The sequence below is a fragment of the Acomys russatus genome, chromosome 26, assembly GCF_903995435.1.
Source record: "Acomys russatus chromosome 26, mAcoRus1.1, whole genome shotgun sequence".
NCBI lineage: Eukaryota > Metazoa > Chordata > Mammalia > Rodentia > Muridae > Acomys > Acomys russatus.
Genome location: NC_067162.1, coordinates 17,509,966 through 17,526,127, shown reverse-complemented (window position 1 = coordinate 17,526,127; position 16,162 = coordinate 17,509,966). Strand labels below are relative to the sequence as shown.

Here is a 16,162-nt window from a genome sequence, read left to right as displayed (position 1 = left end):
TACGGTTATGGCTCCACAGGTGCATGTTTATCTCTCAACGCATCAAACTGTATGCATCATCCTTTTTTAGCTTCCTGTATATCCAAATAAAGGTCCATGGAGCTGTGTGAAAAACATTCAGGGTGGGGACGGGCGATCGCCGGGCACCCCTGCAGATGACTCATGGCTCTCAGCGCTCTTCACGTTCTGGGAAGCGGCACTCTCTGGAGGTCAACAGGCTTTTATCGCCTTTCCTCTACAACCCAAAGTCAAGGGTTTGGAGGCAGATCAGTGAGCCGACAAAGGGCAAGAAGCTTAGAGCAAGCCTTCTAGAGTTCAAATCCCAGCTCTCCCACCTATTAGCTGGTGACCTTGGGGAAGTTACATAAGGTTTCTGTAACTTCACATGTAAAAGTGAGACAAAAGTCATACGTACCCCATGAGGTTGCCATGGATATCACATAAGTTCTTCTGTACGCATAAAATCTTCGGCAGTCATGAAAATATCATGCAAGCATTTGCTGTTGTTATTGTTATCCCAGTCGAGGCCCATCAAGCGGCTTCTACTCGCCCCCTAGCTGATACAGTCCATGTTATGCCCTGATTTCTGATCTTGTTTTTACAGTTCCAAGACTAAATGTTTCTCCCCAGATTACGCACCCCATCCTCTCCTCTCCACGTGGTCCTCCAACTAGACCAGCACCCTTATAGCAGCCCCAGAAATAATGACCGGAAGCTGATACTGATCTGAATCATGGCGCATGTGTGCAGATCTGAGGATTACTTGAAAGTCCAGTCTCTCCTTCTACAAAGTGGGTCCCAGGGATAAAACCTAGGTCATCAACTTTGGTGGCAACTGTCTTTATAATCTGACCACCTTTGCCAGCCCATAATTTTTTTTATTTTTATTTTTTTAGGCTCCACTGCATGGTTTTAATTTTAGCTTCAGTGATCATGCTGGGAAGCTCTCTTTGCTATACTGCTGCATTCTGGTGACTGAGAGCATGCACACTGCAGCCTGGCAGCCTGTGCTTCTATCTCAGTCATCTACTTAGTGACCCTGGACAAGTATCTAATTTCTCTACACCTAGGATTTTATACTTATAAGTTAGGGCTCACAGCACTCCATCAACTGTTGTAAGAGTTTAAAAGTTTGACAAGGAAGACTTTTTGGATAGTGTCTGGAACATAAGAACCCAGGTGAAGATTAGATATTACTGCTGCCCTGTCCTCACGCTGTGTCCCAGCTCATGTCTAACAGAGTGCCTTCTGTGAAGAACAGCAGAAAAAGAGCTGAGGCTTTACTGACTGAATTGCAGGCTCCTCCCATTACCTTACAGTGAAACAACACAATCATTTACATTGACAGCAAAGGTATTTGCCTATAAAAATTAGACAGGTGGAGATTTTCACGGTGCAGTACCCTGGGAGATGCGGTCAGACTTCGTGCACTTACCACGCCCTCCATTTTCTTCCAGAGCCCCTCCAGGTGAGCCATGGGTTCAGACCACCAATCAGTGCAAATTTTGTTTCGATTTCCTTGAAACCAGAACTGCCTCAGCCACTCAAACTCGACCTGTGGAGCAGAACAAGAAGGTGGTGGGTTATGATGTCCTTGTGACAGACCAACAAGGACAAGGACATCCCCACTTAGTTCTCCTTTGGCAACTTAATAGACAGAGGGTGAGAAAGGTGAGAAAAGCTTGGCGCAACCAGATCCCAACACACCCTGCTATCTCCAGAGCATTCTGAAAGCCAAGCATACGGATCCTTAGGGTTGAGGTCCTGCTAGGATGACAGCCCGGGTCAGGCTACATGTTTCAGGCAGATGGAACAATATTCAGATCCTGAAGTGTAATCAGCCTCCACTGAGTATGATGGAAAGTCATAACAAAGCAATTAAACATCTTTAGTAAAAGCCAAGAAGACAATGGTATGGGCAGATAGTAAGAGTATCAGGTGTCTGTTTCTTAGACTGAAAATAAAGAACTTACCCAAGGGCCAGGAGGAGCTGTGATCGTCTTAACCACATAAGCAAACAATATGTAATTAGTTATAGAGGCATTCAGCCTCCTACTCAGCCGGTAGGGTTCTCACTTGTTGACTCAGTAAGGGCTAATTGCAATAGGCAAACAGTCACAAAGATGGAAGGCAGTGATTTACATTCTTTTCTATGAAGCTACTAAGCTGTTTGTGTTGACCACCTAGAGGCATTCCTCCTACCACAGGATGGACACACAGATCCCACCCTCATCCTTTCTTCAGGCTCAGTCCTGTGGTGTAGGCGGAGCTCCAGCTACAATACCAATATCAGCAGAGACCCAGGGTGAAGGCGAACATCCCCCTGCATTTCTGGGTTCCAGAAGAATAGGGCTCAAGTCTAGAACACAGGAAGGAGCCTATAGACATTTTGCTGTCAAACTGGAGCCAGTGTGGCAGGAAGAGACTATGAGATGAGAAGATGAAAGTCAAGTCCTGGAGATAGTTTCTGACTGCATGCTCTACGGCCAAAGCCCCTTTCTACTTAAGCTAGTTCAGATCCTTGCATCTGAAACAATTCCAACACACACAGACCAGAGTCTGAGCAACACCGTAAAGACGAGTCGTCTATTGCTTGTCTCCCACTTAAGCATCGAACTACGTCATCAGAATATAACTAGACTTAACCCCAAACTCCTTTTACTTTTGCCCTCCGAAGGAGTGCGCAGCAACCCCAGCCCCGTGCTGTGATGTCTGCCTTGCACAGTGATCATGTTCCACACACAGAGAGCTGAGCTATTGTCATGGTCACCTGTGACCACAGAGGATCGGGGTTGGTTTCTCCACACTTAACTTTCATGAGGAGAACAAAAGGCAACTTGTGAAGATTAACAATGGTGAAAATGGCTCAAGTAAGAAACCGGAGAAGACCTAGTCTAATGAAAAGGTTTGGGTTTACACTAAATAAGTGTTTGTTTGATGTGTGGAAATGACTTCAGCTAAAGCTGTTTAAACAAAACAAACCAGGAATGTGGGCAACATTCAGACAGTTGCTATACCTTATCTGTGGTACTAAAAGACAGTGGTTAGCAGAAGGGAAATCTAAGTCCTTGGAAAGGAGAATGAATGTGGCCACAGTTCAACTTCAGCAAAGATCCAGGTTTAGCAACACATTTACTACAAGAGAAAAAGAGCTCCCTTTAATGGGTTTCTTGTGAAATTGTTCACACAGCCAGAATAGCCTGACAGAGCCTCAAATCTGACTGTAGGGAGAGGTGAAATGGTTGTCGACAGCTCTCCAACCACTGGGCTGGTTATTTCTGCTGAAGAAGACAGAACTTGGACGCCTCGGCCACACTGGTATATAGCAAAGCAAAAGACTGCCACATGACAGGCAAAAGCCTGTCAACCTATTAGGTTAGGGCACTGTGGTTCTGTGATGGAAAGCTCAGAAGGGAGAGGTGTATGGAGGACTCTGCCACAGGACAGAAAGCAAATGCAGGGTCCTGAACATGCCAACAAATAAAGCCATCTCTTCCTCCTCAGACATCTCACTCTCTTGGCTCAGCAGGTAAGGGTGCTTGTCCACCAAGCCCATTAAGCTGCCTGTGAGCCTGGGAACCCACATGGTGGAAGGAGACAACTGATTGCTCTGACCTCCACATGCACTGCATGCCACGGTCTAAGCCCTTCTGATTCTCAATAAAAAATAAATGTAACTTTTTTTTTTTTTTTTTTAAAGAATCAGGGTTCTGAATGTTCAGGAAAGATATAAGACTAGGAAGTGTTTCCTTGTAATGTATAAATTTCCAGCATGTATGATCCACTAAAATTAAATTAAGATATAAAACTACTTAAATCCATAAAAAAAAAGCAATGGAATTGACGAAGTAACTGAAAGTGTCCCAGCAAAGAAAGCCTAGAACCAGATGAATTCACTGTCAAATTTTTAGGGAAGGGCTAACACCAGCACTTCTCAGACTCTTTCATAAAACAGGAAAGGAAGGAGGACTAGCAAGCACAGTGAACAAATCCAGAGTTACCACAATCCCCAAACCAGAGAACAGCAACAGAAGCTGTAGACCAAATTCACTGGGGAACAGACAATGAAACTTCTTAACAAAATCCCTACGTTCATATGTCATGACCCATGACCAGATGGGCTCATCACAGGCATGCAAGGATGGTGCAACACATACAAGTAAAGATGTAATAAAGCACACAAATGACGTCAGGGCAGAACTCACAGGGCTATCAGTAGATGCAGAAGAAGCCTTTGGCAAAGCCCATGTCCCTTCATAATGGAATCCCTGAACTACAAGTAGAAGGAACATACCTTAGCAAGTTAAAAGTTATAGTCAATATTACACTAAATCCTCTAAAATCAGAATGAAGACAAGGCTTTCCACATTTTCCACTCTTACTCAGCATAGTGTTCCAAATCCTTTTTAAAGGACTTATTTATTTATTATGTATACAATGTTTTGCCTGAATATACACCTGTAAGCCAGAGGAGGCCACCAGATTTTATTATAGATGGTTGTGAGCCACCATGTGCTTGCTGGGAATTGAACTCAGGACCTTTGGAAGAGCAGGCCATGCTGTTAACCTCTGAGCCATCTCTCTAGCTCCCAGTGTTCCAAATCTTAACTAGAGAAATAAGCCAAGAGAAAGACAGACAAGGAATACCAGTAGAAAAAAAAAAAAGTCAAATGATCTCAATTTACATACAAAATAATCCTAAACTTGAGAGACCATAAAGACACCTTAGAAAACTCTTCCATGTGACAGTGGCTTTCTGCCTTGTAGAGGACATAAAATCAACACACAGAAAGCGCCAGTCCTTTCTTCCATACACCTCTTAAGTTGCCAAGAAAGAAATAAGGGGGAAGGCCCATTCACGATAACACAACCTTCTTCCTCTTCCAAGGGGCAAGAGATGTCTACACTGAAATAAGACGCTGATGAAGAAAACTGAAACACCAGATGGCAGAAAGACCCTCCAATGCTCATGCACTGACAGGATATTATGAAAATAGTTATATTACAAAAAGTGATCTACAAATTCAATGCAATTCCCATCAAAAGTCAAATTACAATGTTCACAGAACTAGAAAAATTCTGAAATTCATATAGAAGCACAAAATACCCCAAATAGCCAGGGCATCCTGAGCAGAATAAGCAAAGCTACAGGCATCACAAGACACAATCTCAAAATATACTAAAAAGCCATAGTAATAAAAACAGCACAGCAATGCCACAAAACCACACCCACTGACCAATGGAATTAAATGGAGTATCCAGAAATAAATCCACATAACTGGGGCCACCTAATCCCTCACAAAGATATCAAGAAGACACATTGGGAAAACAGCATCTACCTCAATAATGGAGCTTGGAAAACAATATCCACATGTGAAAAAATGAAATATGATTCACATCTTTCACCACCAACAAAAATCAATTCAAAATGGATCAAAGACCTTAATATAAGACTTGAAATTCTGAAATTGCTAAGAAAGGCAAAACACTTCAGAATATAGACACAGGCAACGACTTTGCAGAAAAGGCCTCAAAAGCACAGAGAATAGCCCCAAGAATTACCAATGAGATTAAATGAAACTAAAAAGCTTTTGCACAGAGATGAAAACAATCATTAAGTCAAAGAGACGACCCACAGAACAGGAAAAGAATGTTTGCCAATTAAACACCCAACGGGGATTACTGCCTAGATCCCAAAAGAACTCCAAGACTGAACATCACAAAATCAAATCAGATGCCGGGCGTGGTGGCTCACGCCTTTAATCCCAGCACTTGGGAGGCAGAGGCAGGCGGATCGCTGTGAGTTCGAGGCCAGCCTGGACTACAAAGTGAGTCCAGGCTGGCCAAGCCTACACAGAGAAACCCTGTCTCAAAAAACAAAAAACAAAAAACAAACAATAACAACAACAACAACAACAAAACAAAATCAAATCAGGCAGTTAATAAATGGAATGAATTGAATAGACCGTTCTCAAGGAAGAAGTGCAAGTGATCGACAAATACTTAAACGTATTCAATATCCTTGGCCATTAGCAAAGTGCAAATTAAAGCCACCTGGAAATTCCATTGCAGCCCAGTTATCAAGAAAATAAATGACAACACATGCTGGTGAGGCTGTGGGAAAACCAGAAAACTTTTGTTGGTGGGAGTATATATGGATGCAGTCATGATGGAATCGATATGGAGTGCCTCAAAACCAAAAACCAAAAACCAAACCAAACCAAAGCAAAACAAAACAAGACGCCAAAACCAGGCCTGGCACTGCCATAGGATTCAGGCATACCACTCCGTTATACCAGGGTACACATGAAGGACTCTAAGTCAGCACACTATTCACGTCAGCAAAGATCTGGAACAAGTCCAGATGCCCATTACAGATGAATAGATAAAGAAAGTGTGGTATGTACGCACAGTGGGAGTTTACTCAGCCCTAGACAAGACTGCAATCATGGCATTTTCAGGAAAATAGTGGAACTAGAGATCATTATGTTAAACAAAGTAACCCAGACAAATATACAAATATATCCATGCATGCATGCATACATACATGACTAGAAATGGAAGAGACTATGAGACAAAGGAAGAGACCTACATGGAAGCATGAAACAAGAGAATGCAACGAGATATGTAATGTGACAACAAGGACTATCTGGGGAGACAAAGGGGAGCAGAACAGGGCAGGAGGGGAGGACAGTGGAGGCCAATTAATAGTTAAACAGCAACAAGAACTGAAATCCACATATGAAAATGTCACAATGAAAGCTTTTGTTTTGCATGCTAACTAAAAACAATCAATGAGGAGGAGGAGGCTGCAGCAGAGAAGGGGGTGACAGAAGGATGGTTCTAAGCCAGGCCTGCTGCAGGGCACACTTCTTAGGCTGAGGGAGGTGGCCAACAGGGCCAGCCTGGACCTCACGGCTGAGTCAAACTGGAGAAACAAAGGAAGGAGGAGGGATGCAGCTAGGGAGTTGGGGGAGAAAAACAACAAAATAAAATTTTGTTTAAATTTTATTAATGAAATAGTTGTAAACTAATAAAATAAACATAAAGCACAAAAAGATTTTTTAAAAAAAACCAACTAACCCTACTCCTACTAACAAAACACAGTTTTAAAACACAAATTAATTTAAGAATTAGAGTTCTGAAGTCAGTGTGAAATGAGCTGTGCTACAAAAGTCACGAAATCAGGTCTTATTATTGAAGATGTAGAACAAAAACAAACCAAAGTGTGGCATATTGAGTGGCCTAGAAAGTTCCAAGCACATCAGAAGCAAGGTCTCCATCCTTTCTCTAGAGAACAAAACCCACAGAGGAAGCTCAGAGCTAGCAGAGCAGAAAAGACAAGCCATCAGGAAAGCAAAGTGCAGACAGGAGACAGAAAGGTTCCACGGGTCCCCGGAGACAAGAACAACAGAGAGAAGACAACGGCATAGCCCCCTGCGGGTCTTCTCAGTTCTCTGCTCACTTATGAACCACACTGCCTGATTTCTGACATGCGCACAAGGAAACCTATTCTCCAACCGTCTGAGCAAGCCCCATACAGAGTCAAATGAAGGCCCATGGGCGGAAGAGGTGGACTGCAGCCTGAGGTTCAGCCAATCATGAAAGACCTTCTGCATTGTCCGAGAACCATGAAAGCAACTGCACAGTGACTTCAGGTCCATAGCTACAACACAGAAGACCACGTCTGTAACCTCTGTCCTTGCACATGCCTTCTCCACAGAAGAGCCAAAAAGAGATGAAGGAAGTTTAGTTTTCTCTCAGAAATACCAAGAGAATCTGAGAAAAGAAAAGAAACAGGAACCATTGGCCTGCCTGAAGTGAACACTCAGGATGTGGAACAAAGATTAAAGATCAGCCGCTGGTGGCGGGGCGTGCCTGGAGTCCCAGCACTCAGGGGGCTGAAGCAGAAGACTGAGTCTGAGTCTAGCCTGAGCTACATAGGGAGAGTCTGTCTGGGGGAAAAGTGATGCGAAGAAGAAGCATTCCAGAATCATATTTCAAAACCGCTATCGCCACACTGCTACCACTCCTGTAAAGAAAGCCAGCAGTGCCTGTCTTTTCTCTGCCATGTTTGTCCCCAAGCTGGCCACATGGTTTGCTCATGAGCCTGTGCACATGTCCTAAGGGACATATGTCTCCCTGCGCTCTCTGCATTGTTTCTTAAGCACTAAAAGCACTGGAGCAGGCGAGTGCTCGGCTGCAGCTTCGCAGACACAGGACGCCATGTGAAAGCAGCCATGAAGAGGAGGCAGGAGCGGAGGAATCAAGACTCCAACAGTGCCACCCACTGTGTCGCTCCCAGGAGAAACTGACTAGAAGATTTTAAGTTGATAACACACTGGTTTGAAAAAAAGAAACGGGCAATTTAATAACCTAGAGGGGGATTCTGCTTATAAATGAATTTAAATCATTTCTCTGCATCTTAAAGTGGGGGGAGTGTATCAAAAAGCCATCCCCTTCTTATGTTGCCTTGCTAGAAACCAAGCCTTTTCTCAATGCAGATGGCTTCAAAGGATTCCAAGTGCTTCATTATAATTAGCCCACGAAAGGCACATGGCCTTGAAGGAAGAGGAAAACAAACAAAAAAACTAGATACCGACTAAGGATACAGTGCAGGGAGACTGAGGCACTCCCCCATCCCAGGCCAGCTTGCATGGCCACAGAACAACTTCTAATCATGAGCTGACACAGCAACTTAACCTTGAAGTTTAAGATGATTTTGGAGAATGGGAGTTGAGGAGGCGGTGACCATGACTGGCACAAAGGCTATTTGAATATAAGACTTTATCTGATCACCCCAGGCTAACCCTAAATGGCTGCCCCCATTCTGATGACAGTGTTCTGCTGACAGTGTTCTGCTGAGTGATTTTTATAGTTTCCCTCTCCACTGTGAATAACAAAACAGCACAGCCATATGACCAACCAAGACAGTGATAAAGGCAGCACCCAGTTTGCTGACTCTGAAAGTCACGAATTCTTTCAGACTAAATACCTGGATTAGAAATTCTGCACTAAGATGGAGACTGTTGCCAGTGAGACCATCCAGCCCATAAGTGCACAGCTCTGAGGGAGTTCTGGCTAGAAACAACATCTCCAATGGGGGTCCTTACTAGACATAGTGAAGGCAGGAAACCACCCTGGCTGTAGCTTTAACATGAGGTGGCCATCATTCTCCCAAAGGCAGAGTCTTTTGCCTTTGGTTCTGGGGATTCTGATACTGTTTCTTACAGTATGGAACAGTTCACACGATAACAATCTCTCACCTGCGCAGAATCATCCAAGGACTGACTCCGCTTCTCTCATAGTAAAAACCGAAGGCTACTGCATTTATGAGGGCCTTGCAGATCTACACACCTGCTACTCCCCAGTCTCCCAACACTGTTCCCGTGACCTCAGCTGCTACAGCTAGGAGTCTCAGACCCTCCCTCACATGGCTGCTGAACTGTCCCACACACACTAAGCTTTCTCTGCCTCGTGGCCTATGCAGTGTTGCTCCCTCTGATTTAAATGCCTCCCTTACACCAACACGGCTCACCCTTTCCACTTCTTTCCAGGAGGAGCACAATCTCTGGCTCTTGTCATCTTACCAGTGTTTTGTATTTCTTGTTTCTCAGCTCTCTACACTGCACCAGCGTACCCTAACAAGACCAGAAGAGGGCCCAGGGCAAGCTCAGCATGAGGGGCAGCACTGTGATGGTCCAGGGTTTCCACCAGTTCTCATTATGTCATGGAGAAAGTCTGAGATTGCTGACACATTTTAACCATCCTCTACCACCTGTTAACGTTACCTTTTTCCTTATGTCTTTATTTGAGCTGTAATTCACCCACAATAAAATCCATACTTTGAAGTATAAAAGTCAACATTTCTTTTCAGTTTATGAAGTTGCACGATTATTACCACAAATCTCCATAGCATGAAGGAAGGGGTGCGGCCTTAGCATCTTCTCTCTATAAGGGTGCACCAGATGAGCCCGTGGACTGCTCTGTCTTCACTGAATATGGTTATGTACTTGGTGGTTTGAATAGGAATGACCCCCATGGATTCATGTGTTTGAATGCTTAGCTACAGGGAGTGGCACTATTAGGAGGTGTGGCCTTGATAGAGGAAGTCTGTCGCTGTGGAGGCGGGCTTTGAGGTCATATATGCTCAAGCTATGCCCAAAGTGACACACAGTTCCCTTCTGCTACCTGCGGATCAAGATGTAGAACTCCTTCAGCACCGTGTCTGCCTGCACTCCCCCATGCTTCCCTCCATGACGATGATAGACTAAACAGCTGAAACTGTACACCAGCGCCAGTTAAGTGTTTTCCTTTCTAAGAGCTGCTGTGGTCATGGTGTCTCTTCACAGCAATAGAACTGAGACTAAGACATCTACTTTACATTTATTTTTGGCTAACTGTAGAGGATATCACTGAAGTAGCAATACAGAGTTTCTTTTTTTTTTTTTAAAGTCATTTACTTATGCAAAAAAAAAGTTTAAAAACACTAAACAGTTAACAATATATAAAGGAGAAATTGAGAGTAAGCTTAGGATATGCACTGACCTCACCATGCAGATGCACTGCCCGCACAGACTACAGAAAAGCAGCTAGTCTCATAAATTTAAGGCAAGAAACTGCCACTCACTGCTAGGTGGGAGGCCATTCTCCCAAGTCCTGTGTGTTTCTGCCTGTCTTCAATGAAGCCAGTGATGGCCCAGTACTGGGGTCACTCTGTAAGGGTGTTTGGATTGAGAAGAACCATTAGCATAAAGCCAGTGTTTTTCTGTAGAAGTTAGGGCAGAGCTACCCACAGATTTGGGAGTTGATCCCCATCCACTAGAAAAGTCAGTTCCCTTGTTTCAAGGATCTAATGGTAAAATGTAGCCCCAAACAGTGCTGTCTTCCTGCCCATTGCCTATTTCCTGTAGAAACCACGTCAAAGAGAACAATGGTCTGAATGATTGTGCCCTTCAGATACAGATTCTTATTTTGAAATCCTAACCGTCAGGTGACAGCTTGCTCTGGGACGTAACGGATCTCCAAGAGCTCTTATAAATGAACTCGGTGCACATATAAAGGAGGGACTTGGTTGGCCCTTCTACCATGCAAAGACACAATGAGAAAGTGCCATCTATGAATCCTGAAACATGACTCATGGACACTCATAGTGCCAGTGCCTGTCTCTTGGGCTCCCCAGTCCACCAGACTAAGAGGATGAATTCCCACCATTTAACAGCTGTGTAGGCTGCCATATTTTGTTAGCACAAGCATGACAGGACTCCAGCTACTGATTGTTAGTGTAACCTGCCCTCTCCTCTGACTCCAATCTCCTGTATAGATCTGAAAGAAATTGCAGGCAGGGTGAGTCTCGGACCCATCAGCTTCTTGGCCATCCTCACCTCATTGTGGATTTCTTCTCCTTGTTTCAGAACTGCAGGCTCAAAGGACTTCAATGAGACATCGCCATTGTCTGTGTCGTTGAGGATGTTCTGCAGCGCCAGCTGGCAGCGTTGTAAGATGTAATCCAAGGTGCCCGTTGAGCACTGTCAAGACAGAAGCACGGGTAAGACCATGAGCGGCCTCCAAGCTCACCACGCACTCTTGCCGCTCGCAGTTGCCTCTGCTCTACCCACTTATCTGCCATGCTCACAGCTCATGCTCCCCAAATGAGAACTACAGAGGTGGCCTGCTCGCTTGATCCTGTGTGGCCAGCCAGGCCTTACTCAGAAACACAGGCTGCTGGCTGCCTTCAGTATATGGACTTCCTCTTTCTAAAGGGAAGCAAGGGCCCTGAGGTGTGTTATATGCATGAGGTGTGTGTATACACATGCATGTTTGCATGTGTATTCTACATATACTGCAGTATCTCAAACTGAGTCTTAAATGTAGAAGAAATGTAATAAACAATTATTCACTGAATAACCAGTTGGCAAGGATGTCAAAGACAGTGATTTTTGTCTTGTATCATAAATGTATCAATTTGGGGTGGGGGGGAGGATGGTAGCAAGATGGAAGAACTTGGTACAAGGCACACAAACTAGAACAGCAATAATGGGGTGGGGGATGACATTCTAATTCAAGGCACAGGATTTCCCTTTTCGACATACAGATGGGAGAGGCAGTTCCTGGAATAGGTTTTTCAATAATGAAGAATGTGGGGTGTAGGCTGCAAAGCAGACTCAGGCAGAGCTGGGACCTCTATATCAGTGGGGACAGATACAGCTAGTCCACCCCTCTCTAGGCCTGTGGAAAGGTGACAGAGATCAAATGCACACACTCATTTGAAGCAACCTATGTTGGAAAAGCCAAGGATACAGATGGAGTATGAATTCACTTATTTTGATAATGAAATTATTTCCTAGGATGATAAGAGGGAGGGAGGGAGGGAGGGAGGGAGAGACAGAGAGAGAGAGAGAGAGAGAGAGAGAGAGAGGGAGAGAGAGAGAGGGAGAGAGAAGGTACGTAGGTAGGTAAGTAAGAAGATAAATAGATATCCTCTGGATGTCTGAGAAAAATGTAGTCTCAACATATTTTTCTTTTAATATTTATAATTAAAAGCAAGGGCATAGAAAAAAAAAAAACTTCCAAGCAAACCTTGTGGCAAAAAAACATTGCCGCTTTACACAACATGATATGGATGAGCCTGGCAAACACTAAAGTTTCTGTGTCTACAACAGTAGCTTGACTAATGTGTAGCTTAATATAGTGATCCCAGAGTGCAGAGAACAGGAGGGCAAGCAGCACCGAGCAAGAAGAGTGAGCCTCTCCTCACAACGCTCCCCTGGACCTACTTCTAAGTGGCAATCACCAAGTAAGCATTTCACGTTTATTTTTGCATCCTAAGTGTGGAGTGGCCTGCCTATAAGGCAGTCACATGCATGCCTATGTCCACATCTAAGAATTGGAGCAGCCTACACTCTCCATCAGTGTGGACCCAGCTCAGTGAAGTAAGCCTAACCCTAACTTTATTTATGGTCATTAAAAAAACAGACACGCAGGACTTTGTCTTTCTGACTTTATATATAATTGGTACAAAGAGCTTATGAGTGGGACCTGAGGTTTTTGAAGTTTGATTCCTTGTTTGGCCACTTTATTGAAACATAATTCCTATCATGAAGTTCAACTAGTCAAAGCAACAATTCTTTGTTTTGAGTATATTTAGAGTTGCGCCACCATGACTACAATTAACTCTGGGATGATTCTGTTTCTGCAAATGAAACCCTTGCCATGTCCACCAGCCCTAACATACCTCATGCTGTAAGAGGATGATGCTGAAGTCTCAGTCAGTCTCTCTCTCTCTCTCTCTCTCTCTCTCTCTCTCATACACACACATACACACACACACACACACACACACACACACAAACACACACACACACACACACGCACGCATTCACATGCACACATGCACCTGCCTGTCCTGGACCTTTCAGGTCATTAAAATCATTATCTGTGTGTGGTCCTTTGTGTCTGGCTTCTTACCCTAGTGTGTCTCTACAGTTCATCCCTGTGGCAGCATGCATCAGTATTTCAGCCTTGTTTGCTGTCAAACAGTATTCAATTACATGGACATGTGAGGAGCATGTGGACTATGTCCTGTTTGGGCTATGATGAGCATTCATGTACAAGTTTTCATTTCTCTTGGCTATATACCCGGGCATATGATTTCTGTGCCATAGAGTCCCAACATTTAGCTACACCAAAGTCCCATCCCCTGCAGCAGTAAAGAAGAGCTCCTATTTCTGCACAGCCTTGCCAACATTTATTACCATCATTTGACCCTGGTTTTTTTTATTGGCAATTCTCTAATGACTAATGATGATAAACATTTTTTGTTTGTTTATTTTGCTTTCGGTGCTGGGGAGGGAACCCAAAGTTTTGTACATGAAAGGCAGGTATTTTACCATGGAGCTACACATCCAGCTATGGTGTTCACTTTTCGTGTGTTCTTGGCTATTTTTAAACTTTTGCTGGCACCTGCCTATTTAGCTCAGTTGCCGTTTTAAACGGAATCCTTTCTCTTTTGCGTTACTGACCTTTAAACATTCTTTTCATATTCTAATTACATACTTATTAGATGCATAAGTTGATAATATTTCCTTTCATTGTACCCTTACTGTGTTGACAGTTTACTCTGAAGTACCAAGAATTTTTAATTTTGTGATTAAGTCCATGTTTTCTGCTTTTTTTCCCCCCTTGGGTTATTTATGCTTTAGCTGTCATATCTAAAAATCCAATGCCCACACCAAGATAAGAATCACTTGTTAGTAGTTAATTATCAGTAAGGTTCTGAAATAAAACAAAACATACAGAATAGAGAAGAGGGCAGGCTAACACATTTGCCCCTGCATTTCTAACTGATACTTAATATCACTGAAATGACAACACAGCTTGATAACATTAGGTGGCCTCTGGGAAGGCAGAACTAGTTAGTCTGAGGGCAAAAGAATGCATATATAACCTAACCTGCTTTTTAAACTTTGAGCTGGCTGAGTAATTAACTATTTTAACAATAATTCTATATAAAGTTTAAGTTTCTAAAAGAAAAACAGATCACTGTTGAATTTCAAAACCATTCTGGAAATAAAACCAAAATCAAATAAAGAGAAAGAGCCAATAGGAACAGTTCTGTTCATACACAACCAGTTTCTCCACACACAGCACTCTCTCCCATCAACCCCAAGGAATAGCAGAGTGCCACCTGCACAAGATGAACTGCTTCCCGCCTAAGGTGAGCAGCAGAACAGCAATCATTTTGGGGAAAAAAGCACAGGTCAGTCACACCACACAAGTGTGTCAGAAGGTGAGGTGGCTCTGGGAAATGTGAGGCCTGCAAAGCAGTCATTTCGTTTCCCTCTTCTACTGAGAGAAATGGGAGAGCACTTCAGTGTTAGGAAAAGAAGGAAGCCTTTGCCTTCGTTGGCCGTTGAAAACAGGAACACAGGATGAAATGAAGCATTCTGTCACCTGAGCCTATGTCGAGTTTTGAGTCCCTGCCTCTGCGCTGACTGGAGCATGAGCTGGTTTTCATGGCTTACACTTGAGGCTTCCAAGTGACCACTCATTCTCACCCCTGTGATGTAGTCCATTTCATTAACGCATCACAGCCTACAGAGGCATCAGTGCTCTGCCCAGCTCCTCACCTCTGCCTTTGCTGGACAAGCCTCTTCAGCAATTCTCTTTAACTGAATTAGTTCCCAGGCTTGATTCCTAAGTGTGCTGGTAGGAGACCAGAGACATGGATGTTTTGTGGCACTGTGTACCTAGCCCCATGTACATCTCCACAATTGTATACAAATATACAGCTTCATCGAACTGTTATGTGTACGGAAGGCTACCAGTTTTTATTTCAGTAGTCTTATTTTTTTTTTTCTTGAGGGAAAGTTGCACTAACATAATGATTTTTTTAAGTTATTTTTAATTTTAGGCTACTTACCTATACAAAGTCCTGTTTACTTTGAAACATGTATAATACAACTAGCAGTATTTATTTAAAAAAAAAAAACAGGACAATAAATATTTTGGACTTTACATCACAAGCACTATCGCAGATGCTCCAAAACAGGAGTAAGTAGTATCTAAACAAATTGAGTGTAGTTGTGTTCCAATAACACTTTATAAGAGCAGCCCACTGCTCCAGTCATTTACTGACTGATAAATATAATATAGAAACAAGGCATTTAAGTAATTAACATTATAGGTATCCAATTATTAAAATAACATTTAGTTTGAGCTATACTACATTAAAGAATATAGGAATCATAGATTGGCAATAATTTTTCTTTTTCTTTCTTCCTTCTTTCTTTCTTTCTTTCTTTCTTTTAAGATGGTCTCACATATTCCAGGCAGGCTCCAAACATGCTCTACAGCCAAGAATGACCTAGAACTTCTGATCCCCTGCTCCTGCTTCCCAAGTGCTGGTGCCACAGGCATGCACCGCCTGTTCCATTCATGGTATGCTGGCGATCCAAAGCAGGGTCTCGGGCACATTAGGGAAACGCTCTACCCACTCAGCTACATTCCCAGCCTGACTTGGAAATGTTTTCTTCCAAGAGAACCACTATTCATAGTCCCTCTCTTTATAAAGTGAATTAATGCTTTAAAAAAAAAAGGGGGGGTGGGTTAAAATACAAAAGATACAAGAATAGCTATGATTAATCTGAGGAAGCTAAACTTA

General features: G+C 43.3%; 1 protein-coding gene across 1 annotated transcript in view; it reads right to left on the bottom strand.

Moving 5' to 3' along the window:
* The window catches only part of Fto (FTO alpha-ketoglutarate dependent dioxygenase), a 353,593-nt gene that overhangs the window by 183,388 nt on the left and 154,043 nt on the right, over nucleotides 1-16,162 (bottom strand). The window contains exons 6-7 of the mRNA XM_051168530.1: nucleotides 11,385-11,528; nucleotides 1,436-1,555 (exon numbers count right to left, since the gene is read on the bottom strand). Of these exons, the coding sequence (XP_051024487.1) occupies nucleotides 1,436-1,555; nucleotides 11,385-11,528 (264 nt within the window). The remainder of the gene's footprint in view (nucleotides 1-1,435; nucleotides 1,556-11,384; nucleotides 11,529-16,162) is intronic.